Source organism: Drosophila kikkawai, chromosome X (assembly GCF_030179895.1).
Source record: "Drosophila kikkawai strain 14028-0561.14 chromosome X, DkikHiC1v2, whole genome shotgun sequence".
NCBI classification, from domain to species: Eukaryota; Metazoa; Arthropoda; class Insecta; order Diptera; family Drosophilidae; genus Drosophila; species Drosophila kikkawai.
In genome coordinates this window covers 21,799,736-21,812,857 of record NC_091733.1, presented here as the reverse complement: position 1 = coordinate 21,812,857, position 13,122 = coordinate 21,799,736, and the positions used below count along the sequence as shown (strand labels likewise).

Genomic DNA, 13,122 nt, shown 5'->3' with positions numbered 1-13,122 from the left:
GCTGACCAATTTTGACAGGCACTAAACAATTATTATTATTCCCACATAACTGTATAGAAAGTTTTTAAAACATATATTTTATAAAAAAAAAGGATGAAATCGGGTATGCATTAGTGATAAAATATATATAAAATTTGTATTCTAGTTGTCGTTCTATGGCATTTAAAAGAAAGTTCTTAGAACATGCGAAAATATGTAAAAATGTGAACGCAGACAAAGATCTCAGTCTTTTTTTTTATGTACTTTTTTATTAACAAGACTTTAGCAAACTCTATTCTGTTTATCTAAACAGCAAGGGCATATAAACTTCGACTCGTTATAGATATCTTTCCCTTTACCATTTACTGTTTGTGTTGACAATTTTGACAGCTATTAGGCTGTAGGAAATAATACAGGGAATTAGAAAATCAATTTGACTTTGTGGGTAATTGAGTGTAGCGTTTTTTTGACAGCGATTAGCGCACCTGTCGAAAGCTTGTTACCCTGATTTACTACCTTTTTTTTTGCTTCTGTTTTTTTGTATCGCTGTTTTTTTGTGCTCTGCTGTGCTATTGACATTTAATTTGAGCTAATGGCGCAACGAACACGTTGCTTGTATTACTCGTATCAAAAGTGTTGATTGCGGCCAACGGCAAACTCAATGATTGCCTTTTGTATTGGCCGGCTTTTGGGGCGGATCCCAGTGGAAATTTTAGTGCGAAAAGAGGATAGTAGAACCAAACGGATGAATTTGACCTTCAAGGAAGACGATCTTTGATTACCTCCTTTAATGCAACCCTTTGTTGCCTTTTAAAGATTGTCTATCCATAAAATCTAATTTTAATATATTTTAGATCGGTTTTTTTTTTTTTATACTGGAATGCAATACTTTTTCATTCTATTTTGTCTGAATGGTAGGAGAAGTGATACTGTTCATTAGAGTTCGACATTTTTCTTTTGATTAACTGATAACCTTGTCGCTAGAGCCCCGCAGCACAATCAGTTGTTAAATGTGTCAACAATTTGTCGTCACCTAGTCAGTAAAAGTCACTAAAACGTTAACAAATTGAGAGCTGCAAGCACTGCAGAAAATGTTTGCTTATGCAACTTTGCTTTCGAGGGAACAAACACACTCCAAACATGAAAGTGTAATTAATTGAGCTTGGCAAGAACATATTAAAGCTTTTGTTCTGACAAAATTTGTACAGTATTGTTCAAGTAAATATGTACATACTGGAAAATAAATTAATTTAACATTTTCTTAGTAAAACAATAATTTGAATTTACATATTTGGAATTAATGACCTTTTCCAATACTTTTTTAAATAATATTTTTTTGCTATCCATAGCTGTAAGTAATCCATCTCTATTCTCGCAAACCACTCGAGCGGAAAGTTGAAACTGTATATGTATGTGTGTATTAACCGTAAAACGTTTAACGGAAAAAGGTGCGGTTAAGGTTAGCTTTTCGAGGGTTTTTTTGTTGTATTCTTTGATGCAAAAGCTGCAACAAAAAGTGCGTAACAATGGGAAAGTGACAGATGCGGGCGGCAGAGGTGAAAAACGTGGAAATAGGGGGATTTTTGGGGATCTTAGTCAGCAGATTTAATTCGTGCGTGAGCGTTACAATGCAAAGGAATACATAAATATCCCTATGTATTTGTATCAAGTATAAGCATAATAAAACAGCGGGGTCCACTTGCACATGTTTAACATAACGGTAAACGAAAGAAGAAGCTACACAAAAGGAAAGGAAGCGAGAAAAGAAAAAGGAGAAAGGAGAAAGGAAATTTGTCAAAGAGAGACCGAAACAGGAAGCGCTTCAAACAAAATAACTTGAATTATAAATATCAAACAAGTCAGCCAATAAATCAATCAATGGAAAATGTCAGCTTAGAGTGGGGAATTTAGGAGATTTATTGAATAATCATAACTATGAGCATACATATGCATACAAACATATGTAACTGCATATGTAGATCAAGGTTATCTTACTGTGATTTCAATGTCACCGGCTTATCATTTGTGAATTGCGATCTGTTGTTGTTTTTGGTACGTGCTGCGCTGCACTATTCCTCTGCCAACGCCGACGTCGACGACTACGCTGTTACGCATTAATTAAGGGAATTTTCGGAAACTGGGAAACCAAAATAAAGGAATGGACACGCAGGCGCAACAACAAACACACACACGCAGCCGCATTGCAGCGAAGCAGTGGGAAAAGAGAATGCCAAGTAGAAGAGGCTGGCAGAGCGAAAGGGAGTGGAGCAGAAGCGAGTGGGAGGAAGGGAGAAAGAGCCGTGTAGCATCGTTCGTTTATGCGTTCGATTGCACGACATAAATTTACGATATTCTTTGATCATTTTTCGTTATTAATTTTCTGTTACAGTGGCAGTCCTAAAAAATATACAATCCATTTATACATATAAATATTTGAGCGAAATTTTAATGTTCAACAAGCGTTTCAAAAAATGTTTTAACATAAACTAAAATTTTCTGGGTTTGCTAGAAATTTTCCAGCCAAGCCGTGAAAGATTTTCGACTATTCGGCACGTTTTGCAATTGCACCCGGCAATTAATAAACTTGTATGGCAAATTCTTGAAGTAAAATTCAAAACGAATTGCCCCCATTTGAATAGGAAATTTCTAAACAGAATTGACCGGTTCGTCCCAAAAGGTGACGAATTTCCGACCCGGGATTAAGGTAACGAATTCCCACGATGAATAGAACATTTCGGAAAACGTTTCACAAACAAATGGTGTTTGCACCTCCATTAGTCGCAATGAGGCGACAAATATTGTCCCGATCGTGATCCCGATCGACGTGGGGACGAATACATATCTCTTGATCTCAAGCCAGGTTTTTTATTGTTTTCCTTTCCTTTTTGTATTTTTTTTTTTTGTTTTTGCTTTGGCCACTTGCTGAACCGGTTCTGCCGGCATTTCACACACACACAGTCGCACACTCACACACACTGGGACACTTTTCCACCTTAAAATCTACAAACATGCACAGATGTATGTAAGAATGGGTATAAAAAAAAGTGCGCTTAGGTGTACTCGCTCCATATTTTCGCTCCCTCCCTTTCCAACGCACACACACATGCAGGCCAGTGGGAATTCTTGAACAGCAGAAAAGAAAATCGCTGGCTTTTACCTTTGTTGTTTATAGCATCGCGCTAATTCATGGCTCGTTAGCGTTTTTTGCAGGGCGCCACAACTAATACATTAATTTTAGTTTTTATTTAAACTCGACACTTGAAAAAAACACACACACACAGGTACGCGCGAATTCGGCTTAGATTTACGCGCTTAACGGCAGCAACAACAACTGCAACCGAAAACCGCTATGTTTCAGACGTCTCAATGAAATTGGTTTTAACCGCTGTGTTTAACACATATTATGCTTAATTCGTGTATTATTTCACAGGTAATCACTTTGTTAGATTATTGCGCGGCGATCATTGTTTTTTTTATGAATAAGAAAGCGCAAGCGGCCACGAAATGAAGGAATAGAATAGCAAAAAATAGGATTAAACTAAAAAATTAAGCGATTTTTCAGAATTAAATTCAAAATTCATTTCCGCGGCACTTGAGGAATTTTTGAGTTCGACGTTTTAAACACAACCGCTTTCCTCGAATTTCTTTTGACGAAAAAACGATAGGTTTATCAGTGATGTCACTTTTTTCTAACCAAAGAAGCTAGATTACCCAAACAAAACAGCTAAATAAGCCAAATTACAAGGAGAAATAGCTAAGAAAAAAACAGATTTTAAAATAATAATTGGTTGTTTTTTGTTTGATTTTTTAATTTTAAGTATAAAATATTAAATCAAAGCAGTTATGCAGCGTTTGCGTATGCATACGCATTTAATGCAAATTCCGAAGCCATTGCGATACTGTAATAATAAAATAAGCGGAAATGACATCTCACTGGCCCTAAATTCAGTATTTTATTTTATTCTATATTCGAACCACACCTGATACTCGAACCACACCGGATACTACAACCTTTGATGAGAGTAACAGAATTTGGCGAGGCGTAACAGAATTTTCTGTTAAAATGAGAGCCTAACGAATTTTTCTTATGGAAGTCCCAAATTGTGAGCGATTAACAGAATTTGCTCATCGAATCTGGAGAGAGCAAACTCTCTTGCCAACTCAGCTATTTCCTGGCCAGATCCGGCTATTTTACAAAACAGCTAAAAAAGGGGAAATAGCTAGATCTGGCTGTTTTTCCATACCCAAAACAGTTTTTTATTTTATTTTTAACCACTTTTAATGACTGGTTGACCACTTAACAAATTTGTGCACTCATATATTTAAAGTGAGTAAAAAATAACCGCACCGCTATTTTACTTGGCTTGCCCAGCTATATTTGACGACCGATAGTTGTCAACACTAATTCGCGTACGTAAAAGTCCGTAACTCTGGTCTCTCTAGCATCCAGTGCTGCCCTCTTTTCCCTTTTGGTATAACTGATACAACAAATGGTTGAACACTTTGCTTTGGCGCTTTTCATTTAATTTCAAAAATAAAACACTTTCCTTAATTTTTAATTTTACACAACTCGACCGTCATTTTTATTCGTATCTTTTTATTGTAAATCGTTAAATGTAATACAGAAATTAGCAAAAAAAAAGTAGTGGGGAAAGTGGGGGGCAATCAGTAATAAGTACAGTTAATAAATTAAACATTAGCGTATAATTGAACTAAACTAAACTGTGAGCAGGGGGAGGGGCGAAAGTAAGGCTTAGTACAAGGGGTTTATTTCAAGAGTACACTGCAAGAAGTCGGTCAGCGCTTCTCCCATTGTAGTTTGGAAATAAATGCATTATTAATTTAAATAAAACGATTTAACTCTTCCCAACTGATTCCATCTCGTCGTCGTTTCTTGTTTTTAGTATATACACAAAGAGTTACAAGTAAATAATTACATAGATTAATCCAATAATTTGTTTTTTTTCTTATTCATTTTTTTATATAGTTTTTTTTTGCATTTTCAACACATTTTGGCGTTGTAACTTTCTTCTTCCGCGAACTTTGAGTTTTGGCAAACGATTTTCCACATAACAAGTTTTTTTTTAAATTTTTTCTTAATTTGAATACGCCAACAAAATGCTCAAGAAACTTGATTATAGCTTTTAAACAATAAAAAAAAAAAAAAACGGTAAATTAGCACCTCTGCTTTTCCGCCTCCCCGCCTCTGCAGTTGCCTAAGAAAAGGGGGCATGGCAGTACTTTTAAAGGACCAACTTGACAGCGCGCGGCAGGCTTTGATTCTGATATTTCCGTGTTTCTATATTCATTTTTAAATCTTTTTTTAACTATCACTCACATTCGCTTACACTCGCATTCAGACAGTAGCTCTCTCACACACTCACTTCATTTACACACACTTAGCTTAGGCTTCTCCTTTTTCCTGCTTTTTAGTACGGGCTTAATAATAGCACTTGCTGAACTTTCCTCGAAATAAAAATAATTACAAAGAAATTAACATTATTCAATCGAGTAAAAAAAACCTTTACGCATATTAGAAAGTTCCTCATGTCGTGACTAGGCAAGTTTAAATGTGTTTTCTTGTTGGTTTCCCCTTTGAATTTACAGGGATTTATCCGCCGGATAACTGTTTGATTTTCGTATAACACGGCTTGTACCATCGCTTCGGTTTGGAACCCAGCTTTTAGTTCGCCTTTTTTAGTACGCCCTTTGCTTTTTAGTACGTTTTGGTTTAGTGCGATGTTAGAAGTACTTATTTTTCGTGGCATGTCGTCGTGTTAATATTTGTTGCGTTTTTCTGTCATCATTTTCCCCTTGGGCAGGATCTACAGATGCTCGTCGCCGTGGTAGCCATTCCGCAGTGGCTGTCGCTCCTGCGAGTGATCCGTTGGCCGGTTGCGATTAAAGAAGCCACACTGTAAAACGATCGGGGGTTTTAGATCGGAATGTTATAACAGTTAGAAGAGTTTGCTCACCTTGTACAGCAACCAGACCAGCAGGAGGAAGATGAGGGCACCGGCACAGGCAGCCAGGACAACCACCCACAGGGGCACCACATCCGGCACCTGCTGCGGTTCCGGTTCCGCCTTGTAGAAGATCTCGTGCGTCTTCTCGATGGGGTCCTTGGGCGACCCAATGAACGGCAGCAGGGTGACACTGGCCACCGCCAGCGTGGACACGTTTAGTGGCACGTTCGAGGCCAGTTTCTCCATGGTCTTGGCCACCATACGCGCCCGTATGGCCACGAAGGCGGCGTCGCCATCCTCCGTTCCCAGATTGCTCACCACGCACCGGATGGTCTTGCATTTGGCCGACTTGCACGGCGAATTCAGATCGATCTGTCGTGGCTGCTGCTCCTCGTCCTCATCCGGCGTCCTTCGCAGACGTCTCTGGGCGGAGCTGGAGCTGCTCCAGTGTCCCGTGGAAGCGGGCGTGGCCTGCTGCAGATTATCCTCGTCGTAGTAGTCCTCGTTCTCGCGGCCATAGTAGGGCTTGCTGCCGCCGGAGGAGAAGGTGACGTGGTGGGTCTGATAGCCACCGGGCGCACTGCTGAACTGCGTCTGTCCCTGGTAGGACTGGCTGGGGCCCTGGAACTGGCCCTGGTTCTGACCCTGATACTGTCCCTGTCCCAGCCCCTGGCTCTGCACCCGGAACTGGCCTTGACTCTGGCCCACGGTCTGGCCGGGACTCTGGTAGTGACCACCGCTCTGGCTCCGCTGATACAGCTCGTTGTCCACATTGCCTCGGTTACCCAGGGTGCCCAGGTCGAGGGTGCCGGCATGGAAGTTGCCCGCCCGGCCGCCAAACTGTGACTTGTCATTGAAGCTGCCGGAAGCTCCAGCTCCCCCGGAACCCGCTCCGGCCAGAAGGATCTGATGATGCTGCTGCTGATGCGGCCAGGCACGATAGTTGCCCGAGCTGCTGGACTGCTGGACAGGTCCGGCCATCTGGATGTGACCCTGGGTGCTGTGGCCACGCAGCTGGGCCGAGGGAGATCCTCCCGATGAGCTGCTGCTGGTGGAGAAGGTGGCGTAACTGGATTGGTTGATGCGTGGCTTCTGGACCTGGACCGCCGCCTGGGTGGCACGATCTCGGTGCACAAAGGAGGCATCGCCGGGAACCTCCAAGGTGTCCTCGTGCTCCAGTTCCGCCAGCTGCTTGGCGGTTAGCCGGTTCTTGGCCTCCGTCTTGCTGACCAAGACGGCCTGACCCGAACCACCGCCGCCCTGGGAGATTTCCAGGTGACCGCCGCCCTCTTTGGCGGCACTGCCTCCCGAGGAGGATGAGCCGGAGGAGGAGGAAGAGGATGAGGATTGTCCCGCGACCAGCGCGGAATTCGAGATGGCACCCTGGGCCTGCAGATACGACTTCCTCGCCAGCTTCTCGTCCAACAGCAGGTTATTTTCGTTGACCAGCACCTCGTCGCAGTGGATCTTGCCGCCGGTCTCCGGCTGATTCAGGAGATACATGAGCGGATCGCCCACGATGGTCTCGTAGGGCAGATGAATGCGGACCTCCGCCTCCTCAATGATCGACGGACGATTGTTGCGGATCTCGTAGATGTGCACCACCTGGGGTCCAATCTCATCCTCCTTGGTGGCATTCTCAAGGGTGGTATAGTCATCCGCCTTGTACAGCTGATAGTCGGGCAGAGAGGTGCCCTTGATGTCCAGGTCAGTGTCCACCCAAATGCCGACGCTCTGGCGGATCTTGTTGTCGAAATCGGAGCCCTCCTTCTCCAGGTTCGTAGAGTTGGCCTCCCAGTAGAAGTCATAGCTGGAGGAGCTGCCGTACTTCTCCTCCGGCACCAGGCTGATCTTGAAGTGGGCCTAAGGAGGGATAATGGGTATAATGGGTTAATGAATGAGCAAGGAGGGGCATCGAGGTTCTTCTGGAAACTCACAATCTTTCCAGACTCCAGAGGATTGCCAATGTCGCACTTGAGCGTGTGATTGTTGGCCGGTGTGGGCGGCGAGCAGGTAATGGGTGTGTCCTTCTTCTCGCCCAGCTGCTGCAGCTTGCGGAACTGCAGATCCGGCGGAGTGAGCATGTAGAAGGCAGCCTCGAAGGCATCCTCGTTGTTGTTCGAGATCAGGACCTCGATGACCAGGGGCTCGGGCGAGCCAAACAGATACTTGTCCACGGTTCTGGGTTAAGAGGGGAATAGAAATCGAGTTTAGAAAAAGAACCTCCTATTTTGGGTGAATCTCACTCACTTGACTTCCAGCTTGAGATCCGGCTCACAGATATTGTCCGGTCCACAGTTCTTCTGGATATTGATGGCATCCCTTAGCACTATCTCCCGATTCTGATCGATAATTGGCTCCAGGGTGCTCCTCCTGCGTCGCACCACCGGCTCCATGGGATTCCGATTGCTGCGCAGGTTGTACCGGGCCTCCACCTCCAGGGGCGTCAGCTTGTCCTGGACCTTGTCCATCAGATACACCGTCTCATTGAGGCAGTACTTCTGGCCATAGTTCAAGCGAATGGTCTGATTCCGGATATTCTTGCCCTCGTCGCGGAGGAAGAACATGCGCGGATTGGGCAGCTTCTTGGCGTCCAGCAGCCAGGATACATCAAAGTCCAGCTGCTCGGGCAGGTAGCGACCCGTGTAGCTCCAGCAGGTGGAGAGGAGCATGCAGGGCACCTGCTTGTGATCCCGCTGCAGCTGACAGCTTCTGTCATCCAGACTGATCAGCTTGGAGTTGCTGGCAAAGCTGGTCTCCGCATTCACGGCGGCCACGGGCCGAGCCTTAAAGATAAACACCTGGTCGGAGGTGTAGGCGCCCACAGCCAAATCCGGATACGTGTTGCCGTCCATGTCGACGCCGCCGGACAGCGAAAAGCCAAAGGTGCGCGGATAGGGTGCTCCCTCGACAATCTGCTCCGACTTGATCACCTGCGAGGGCTTGGCCAGTGGACCGTTGCGCGATCCATGGAAGATGTAGACCACGCCCCTGCCCTCGGGTCCGTCGTAGGGAGCGCCTACGGCAAAGTCACCATACCCATCACCATTCACATCCCCCAGCGTGGTCAGGGCCAAACCGAAGCGTCCCTTGCTGTGGAGGCCGTCGCGGATATGCTCGATGCTCCAGCGCCTGTCCTCGGTCTGGCCACCCTGCAGCAGGATATAGACACGTCCCACATCGTACTTGCCCTCGACATTGTCGGGATCCGTGTACATGGGTGCGCCAATGATCAGATCGTCCAAACCATCGCCATCAACATCGCTGGTGGCCAAGGAGTAGCCAAAGTACTCGCCAATCTGACGACCCGTAATGTTGAAGATATTCGCCATGTTCCAGTTATTGACCACGATCCTGCCCACAAGATTGGCGCCACGCGGCATTCCAATGGCCACATCTTCGCTCCGATCGCCATTGAAGTCGCCGGTGATCATGGAGTAACCCAAATAGGAGTCATCATTAGCCGAGGAGCTCTCTGAGGTGGAGAAGACCTGGTTCTCCGGCCTGGTAACGTCATGAGAGCTGGCCTGACCTGTGGATAGGGGGTAATCGGTTAGCACAACTTTCCTGGCGGCTCATCTCTGAGGTTTTTGGGGTTTCACGAGGTTTCTCGAGGTTTCTCTCGGGTGAACAAACGAATATGGGGTGAGTTTTTTTTAAGCCACAGCTGCGGTCAAAATAATAGCAACTCGGGGAGGAATGAGTTCATTAAATTATATATACTATATATTTTTTTCCTGATCCTTCAAGTGCTATTCCTTGGACCACCGCTGCGGCATGGAGCTTAATTGCTATGGACATGCTGGACAATACGACAAAGATAGTATATATCAACGGTGAGATGGTAAGATGGAACTCATGGAAATCTAACTACTGGCCACAACAACGACAATTACCACAGGATACTAGGCTACTTTCGGTTGGGTTACTTCCCCGATTACTACTACGGCTATACCATGCCACATGCACATATATTACCAAGAGGTTAGTGGCTCAAGTTAGTACAGTCAACACCAGGATAAAGCTAGGGATTAGGCAAGCACATGCATGCGTATAGGCTTATAATTAGGGGGCTTATTCACGGGCTAGGGTTCAGACTAAAGGAAAAGAATCAGGCAGAGAGAAAGTGGAGAAAGAAGGGAAAGATATAAAAAACATATTTGGCTTAATTTGAAATATTGAAACTCCTTGGTTTGCCATAATTCGAATCTTATAAAAAGTACAGTTTCTTATTTATAACTATAGAGGACAGTGTAGATCTTAGCTAATTTGTATAGGTATTATCCCTTTTTTTTGTAATATAACAGAATTCTGATCTATTTATAAGTATAGAGGACATTTTATTTCTTAGCTAATTTTTATAGGTTTTATCCTTTCTTTTTCCAAGGTAATATAACAGAATTCTGATCTAAAATCTGATAAACGGGCTATTAATTAAAAAAAAACAGCTTTAAATAGTTGAGAGCCCTCACTGAGTCTAGAAATCATGGCAAATTATTATCTGCCTTCTAAATAAAGACCGCCAAATCGAACTCGGTTTAAAAGATAATGATTTGTATAACACTTTTAGATCCTTCTCTGCCGTTCCGTGAGTCCTTCGTCTAAGCCAGCCCCTTTTATAAGTAGAGCAACCGCAATCAAATGAAAGAAAAAAACTATAGCTCATTGTTATAATTAAATATGTACATTTTTTCTTTCATCTAATTTGACCCAAAAAAAAAAGGCAAAAGGTTTTTAAAGCCGCTGGCAGAACCACAGATATTATATTAGGTTTAGCGAAGCTATTAGGCGACCTCCTCCTGCGAATCAAATCTATAAAGTTTGCTTTATTATCGATGGGAGGGAGGCCAAGTACGTAGCCTTTTTGATGATGGTTTGGATGATGTATATTCATTTTTATTTGGATGATCAGACACCGTTAATGGGAGACCCTCGCTTGGGTAAATATTATGTAGTATGTGTGTGTTGGTGTGGGTTTAGGTACTTTCTTTGAGCTGCGTTAATGTTCGTAGGTACACTTTCGGTTGAGTTTTGAGGCAGTGGCAAGTGGTGAAAAGCGTAGTTACTAGTCTTTGTTTGTTTTTTTTGTTTAATTGATTTTTTGTTGTATTTATTTTCTGTTTTAATTATTATTACCTCCAGTGCCGAAGGGCTGATACAAAGGCGGCTTAAATGGAAACTCGGCATCGGGCGGTATTGAGTAGGTTTGTCCTTTTTATGGTTTTTGGTTTTAGTAAATCAGGGTTTTGTTTTGTTGGGGATTCGGGTTTCGGTTTCAGGATATTTGTTTTGATTTATTTTTTGTGATCGAATGGTGCGGTTCGGATTTGGGAATCGGCACAGAATGCATTTTTCATTTTCACAAATTTTCAAATCGCATGCATTTTGCCCCGATACAAAAGGTTTGGATTGAGAGAGTGTAGTGAGCCAGAGGTGGAACGAGGAGCAAAAAATATAAAGAGAAAGAGAGAACATCATTTGGATTAATCAGAAGAACATGACGCGTTATACGGTACAGGTACAGGTACGGTTACAATTACGGTTACAGAATACAGATTACAGATTACAGTTATAGTCGAAATCGTGTATCAAATACGGTACAATAAATGCAGCTTACTTCAGTTTTCGAAGGGTTAAATGGTATACATTACAAATAGGTTTTACAATAATTACGATTACGATTACGAAAACGATTTAAGGTTATACTGCTGCTGTTGCTGCTGCTGCTGTCGAGTTGTGTTTTTTTTTTTTTAATTTAGTTTTAGGTACCTAAGGGTACAATATTGTTTACGGTACAATATTGTTAGCTTCCTGGGCAGCTGCGGTACAGCAAACAGTGCGACACATGAATGGGTATTAAGGCCAATTGGGTGGTTAAACAACTCGACAACACAATAAATATATACGATACGATATATACGGTACTTAGGTACACTAGTCGTTCGATAACGATAACTGTGCATTTGAGCTGGAAAAAAGGTCACTGCTTATCGATTATAAATCGATTTTTGCTTGGAATCTTTTTCAGCTCTATATCTTTTACATTTAATTGAAATACTGTTTTTTTTTAATTATCCTCTTATTGTTTTTTGTAGAATTTGTTAATTCATTTTGTTTTTTATATTTATATTAATTAAACCAAATGAAATTCACAATTATCGTTTCGTTCCTTAAAAAAACTCCTAGACTTGAAATTAACTTATATTTACGAAAAGGTACACTTCGGTACAATCTAGGGACGACGGTACAATGCCACATGCACTAAATACATCACATTATGTCTTAATCTACGGCTCAATATGGCATTCCATCTTCTATAGATGCTGATATTATACGAGATAGAGCCATCTTAGAGGTCTACAGATCGATTGTTAGTAACTTGGGGGTAAGGAAAGGAAGGGGAATCCCGTATTAAATTATCGTGTAAATTACTTAAGTTACGAACTCTCCAAAAGAGACAACAGATTAAAAACACACAAAAAGTAAGATAGACTACGCTAGGTACGGGGAGATATATAAATTGAAATGCAATCACTTTTCTTTGATATATTTGTACATCGGAAGGAAGGAGGGGAGGCAATCAAAATTCAATCGATTTATCGGGTACTACAAGGTACTAACTAAGACAAGGACGAGGACAAGGACGAGTGCTATATTATCAGTGATGATTGAGGGATAACGAAATTCAAATTTCAAACCAGTTAACGGGAGTGTGTGTGTGTGTCTGTGTGTATCTAAGGATAAAGGATATCTTGGGTTTTGATTACTTAACGATCTAATTTAGCTATGACTAAAAAGTACAGTTGACTCCTCGCGGAGCTGGTACGAGATATACTACTAAGTTCAAGGAGCGGCAATTCAAATTCATACATACAGTAAAAGTAACTCTCGTCTTGCGACGACAAAAAAAAAAAAAATAAATAAAATAAATAAAAATGTAAGGTAAAAAAAGGTAACACACGTTGGTGGAATAGAAGTAGAACAACGGTACACGGTACATGTGGGAAAAACGTGCACTTACCTTGCCAGTACCAACTGCCAGGTGCGCCAATGAACAGACGCGAGCCATTCTACAACAAAACAGAGAAAAAAAAGAGGTTACCAATATATGCCTATATGTATAAATGTGTATATTTAATGGGCGAATCGAATGCTGGATGAGCATTGGAGACGGAGA

At 42.6% G+C, this 13,122-nt stretch overlaps 2 protein-coding genes across 9 annotated transcripts in view; both read right to left on the bottom strand.

The window, feature by feature from the left end:
- Positions 1 to 3,619, bottom strand: part of goe (gone early) — a 28,969-nt gene extending 25,350 nt beyond the window's left edge. For all 3 annotated transcript variants that reach the window (XM_070288341.1, XM_070288342.1, XM_070288343.1), the window contains exon 1: positions 3,137 to 3,619. The gene's annotated coding sequence lies outside the window, so the exon portion shown is untranslated. The remainder of the gene's footprint in view (positions 1 to 3,136) is intronic.
- Positions 3,620 to 4,531: 912 nt separating this feature from the next.
- Positions 4,532 to 13,122, bottom strand: part of if (integrin subunit alpha inflated) — a 35,586-nt gene continuing 26,995 nt past the window's right edge. For 5 of the 6 annotated variants that reach the window (XM_070287988.1, XM_017182703.3, XM_017182706.3 and 2 more), the window contains exons 7-12: positions 12,967 to 13,015; positions 11,082 to 11,156; positions 8,196 to 9,477; positions 7,883 to 8,126; positions 5,955 to 7,808; positions 4,532 to 5,894 (exon numbers count right to left, since the gene is read on the bottom strand). In XM_070287988.1, coding sequence (XP_070144089.1) covers positions 5,805 to 5,894; positions 5,955 to 7,808; positions 7,883 to 8,126; positions 8,196 to 9,477; positions 11,082 to 11,156; positions 12,967 to 13,015 — 3,594 coding nt within the window. In that variant the 3' untranslated portion in view covers positions 4,532 to 5,804. The remainder of the gene's footprint in view (positions 5,895 to 5,954; positions 7,809 to 7,882; positions 8,127 to 8,195; positions 9,478 to 11,081; positions 11,157 to 12,966; positions 13,016 to 13,122) is intronic. The other variant, XM_070287989.1, reaches the window with a different exon arrangement.